The following is a 4,073-nucleotide window of genomic DNA, read 5'->3' as shown; positions in this document are numbered from 1 at the left end:
ACTTATTGGGGTGTGCCAGTTCAGGACTAGCCTCCCTGGTTCTCTTCCCTCTACCCTATCTAACTGTCACCCAGCTAGCTGCCTGATTGTCCTGCTCTTCTGAACTAAAGTCCACCCCCGCAATGATCGGCTGCAATATGTTGCAGGGTATAATCTATAATAATACAAAGTATGAAGGGTGCAATATATAATAATACATGGTATGAGAGGTGTAATATATAAAAATACAAGAGGCATCATATATAATAATAAGGAGTATTAGGGGTGTAATATATAATAATAAAGAGTATAAGGGGTGTAATGTATAATAATAAAAAGTATGAGAGGTGTAATATATAATAGTATAGAATATGAAGGGTGCAATATATAATACATGGTATGAGAGCTGTAATAGATAAAAAAACAAGATACATAATATATAATAATAAGGAATATAAGGGGTGTAATATATAATAATAAAGAGTATGAGAGGTGTAATATATAATAGTATAGAATATGAAGGGTGCACTATATAACAATACAAGAAGAGTGTGAGAGGCATAATATATAATAAGGAGTCTAATATATAATAATACAAGGTATGAGAGGTGTAATATATGATAATACAGAGTATAATATATCATATTACAGGGTAGGAAGGTGTAATATAATAACTGGTTAGGAGGGGTATAAAATATGATAAGGTATGAGAAGTGTAATATATGATAATAATGCAGGGTATGTGGGCAATAATATGTAATAATACAGAATGAGGGAAGAAATATATAACAAACCAATAACATCTCTCCTTTCATTTTCTGCTTTGTACTGGCCACATGAGAGCTGATACGTGATTGGTTGCTGGGTTTTCCACAGCGTCACCGATTCTACCTGAGGCCAATGACAAATGATAGGGCACGGGTCACGTGTCAGGCTCCGCTCTCAGGTGAACTCTAGTCGCGTGTCAATTCAAGCCTCATTCTGGATGTAAGCTCCGCCCCTGTGTCGAGTGCTTATTGGCTGTGATGGTCCCACGCGCCGGCTCAGTTCCGGAAGTGACGCAGTGAGATAGCGGAGTGACAGGAGGCAGCGGGCACCGGGGGTTGATCCTCGGGGGCGCCCGGTGTGCACCGCGCTGTGTAACTCGGCTTGTGGGAGCCGTCATGGGCGGCAGCGGATCCCGAGCCCGCGGTCTATGGCCCTTCTCATCACAGGGAGCCGAGAGCCCCGGCAGCAACACCGAGCAGAGTGTGGCCCGGATTCGTAAGGCCACCCCGTTCATCTTCACCCGCCGCGGGTGAGCAGAAAGCCAGGGGGGGAGGGAGGTGACCCCCAATAATGATCCTGACACCCGCACAGCAAGCTGCGGCTACCGGCTATCAGAGAGGACAGCCGGCAGGGTGATCCCCTGGTCTCTCTTCTCCACATCTGCTCCCCTGGTGCACCCCTTATCCTCGTCCCTCTGGGCCCCAACACCTCATGTTTTGTTCCCCCGGTGCACCCCTCGTCATTCCCCCTCCAGGCCCGCAACCCCTCTGGTGCACCCTTCATCTTCTGGTCCCATGGGGCACCCTTCATCCTCTCCGGTCTCCCAACCTCTCTGGTGCACCCCTCACTTTCCAGTCCCCGGTGCACCCCTCATCCTCCCCCCTCTGGGCCCCCACCCCGCTGCACCCCTCATCTCTCCCACAGTTCTCTCCCCTGCTGCACCCCTCATCTCTCCCACAGTTCTCTCCCCCGCTGCACCCCTCATCTCTCCCACAGTTCTCTCCCCCGCTGCACCCCTCATCTCTCCCACAGTTCTCTCCCCCGCTGCACCCCTCATCTCTCCCACAGTTCTCTCCCCCGCTGCACCCCTCATCTCTCCCACAGTTCTCTCCCCCGCTGCACCCCTCATCTCTCCCCTCTCTCCCCCGCTGCGCCCCTTATCTCTCCCACAGTTCTCCCCTCTCTCCCCCGCTGCGCCCCTTATCTCTCCCACAGTTCTCCCCTCTCTCCCCCGCTGCACCCCTCATCTCTCCCACAGTTCTCCCCCGCTGCACCCCTCATCTCTCCCACAGGTCTCCCCCCTCTCCCCCGCTGCACCCCTTATCTCTCCCACAGTTCTCCCCTCTCTCCCCTGCTGCACCCCTTATCTCTCCCACAGTTCTCCCCTCTCTCCCCCGCTGCGCCCCTTATCTCTCCCACAGTTCTCCCCTCTCTCCCCAGCTGCGCCCCTCATCTCTCCCAGATCCTTCCCCCTCCGGTAATTTGCTGTAATAAGCCTGTGTTCTCCCGCAGCTCCATGTACTTCGATGAGGACGGAGATCTGGCGCACGAGTTCTACGAGGAAACAATTGTGACCAAGAACGGCCGGAAACGGGCAAAACTGAAACGCATCCACAAGAACCTGCGGCCCCAGGTAAATCCGGAGGAGAGCGATAACCTGTCACCTCCCCATTTTGAGGGTGCGTGACTCCAATCTATTGCTCTTTGTGATCAGCCATGTCAGGCTGGTTAAAGACGGTCTGTAAGACACGTTAGTGCAGCCTATGTCTCCCTTTTGGCTGATGGTAGGACAGGTGAGTGCAATCTATTGTCCTCTGTTATTAGCCCCACATCAGTAACTGTTCCTTCTGCTTCTCCGCAGGGCACGATCAAGTTAGACCATCCATGTATCCATGTGGACTTCCCCATCGTACTATGTGAGGTCTGACACTGCCACCCTCGCCTGCCAAGCTGCGCCCTCCTCTACCAACCTTTGCACCCTATGCTGTGCTCTTGAGACAGGGAGCCGGAAGAGAGTGATGGGGGAGGCACAGGGGGACCCCCGACCCCCCCAAACGGACTTCTGAGTGGTATGTGCAGAGTCAGTGACTGGGCTGTGAATAGAGACAATTAACCCACGCTCTGCCAGGGCCGACACGGCCGGGGTGTAATGTTCTGCGGCCGTGCTGTTCTATGGGCTGCTGGACTTTTCTCTCTTCTCGCTTTAATACTTACCGGTGTTTTCACTGTCCTTTATGGGGACTCCGTCTCCGACCTCAATCCTCGCCAGGGGGGACGTGGCTCAATACTGACAGCTGCCCAGGCTCCTGGCGCGTAGCATAGATGCCAACCTGGCACCATCTAGGGGATACGTTCCGGCCCCCCAGCCTCTATCTCAATGGTCTTATTATCCAGCACATGTAGAGTTGTCAGTCGGCCTCAGCGTGTGACCCGCTTGTTGCCCTGCTAAGGGGGCACTCTGCACTACGAGGGGAACATTGACACTCGTCTCTTCTATGTGATGCACTGTTGATGCAGGAAATTCCCTGGTACAATCGCACTTGTATGTAAGTTAGGATGGGCACGCTGCCTCCGGTTATTTATTACTTGTATGTTTTAGTTCTGTGTCCTCTGTTCCTGAGCTGTGAAGACCCCGTTGTCCCTGCGATCCCCCCTGATCCGACTGTGATATGTACAAGGCAGCGGGAGAGATCGGGGCGCTGGGAGACTGACCCCAATAAAACCTATGTTTGTAAGTCGGACTCCTAGCTTCATTGTTACTTCAGATCCCGGTGCCGCGTTACTGCACAAATAACCATCTGCTGGCAGCAGGCGCTGATATAGGGACAAGCAAAGAATGGGTGGCGGCAGGCGCTTGTATAGGGACAGGTCAGAGAATGGGTGGCATCATCTTGGCGGCAGGTGCTTGTATATAGAGAGATCGGAGAATGGGCGGCATCGTGTTGGTGGCAGGTACTAGTATAGAGACAGGGCGGAGAATGCGTGGTATCATGTTGGCGGCAGGCGCTTGTATAGGGACAGGGCAGAGAATGGGTGGCATCATCTTGGCGGCAGGCGCTTGTATAGGGACAGATCAGAGAATGGGCAGCATCGTGTTGGTGGCAGGTACTAGTATAGGGACAGGGCGGAGAATGCGTGGTATCATGTTGGCGGCAGGTGCTTGTATAGGGTGTAGCAACACGGGGGTTAATGAGTACGCCAAATGGTCACTTTTGCTTCTTTGTTAGTTTATTCATACAAGTTTTAGCAGAACGTAAACGACTGGGTCTCCAGAGAAATAATAAGGTTTGCAAAAAGTCCTTTCAATTTAACCCTCCGTAGTCCAC

At 52.2% G+C, this 4,073-nt stretch overlaps 1 protein-coding gene across 1 annotated transcript; it reads left to right on the top strand.

Annotated features, from left to right (window-relative positions):
• The first annotated feature begins 1,026 nt into the window (after positions 1 to 1,026).
• TUSC2 (tumor suppressor 2, mitochondrial calcium regulator) lies at positions 1,027 to 3,482 on the top strand. The gene is made up of 3 exons (XM_066596887.1): positions 1,027 to 1,276; positions 2,260 to 2,380; positions 2,609 to 3,482. Exons 1-3 carry the CDS (start codon positions 1,143 to 1,145, stop codon positions 2,672 to 2,674), a joined length of 321 nt encoding a protein of 106 aa, XP_066452984.1. The 5' UTR covers positions 1,027 to 1,142; the 3' UTR covers positions 2,675 to 3,482.
• Positions 3,483 to 4,073: the final 591 nt, after the last annotated feature.

This window comes from Eleutherodactylus coqui, chromosome 3, assembly GCF_035609145.1.
Source record: "Eleutherodactylus coqui strain aEleCoq1 chromosome 3, aEleCoq1.hap1, whole genome shotgun sequence".
NCBI lineage: Eukaryota > Metazoa > Chordata > Amphibia > Anura > Eleutherodactylidae > Eleutherodactylus > Eleutherodactylus coqui.
The sequence above is the reverse complement of the archived record's forward strand: the minus strand, read 5'-3'. Positions and strand labels throughout refer to the sequence as shown.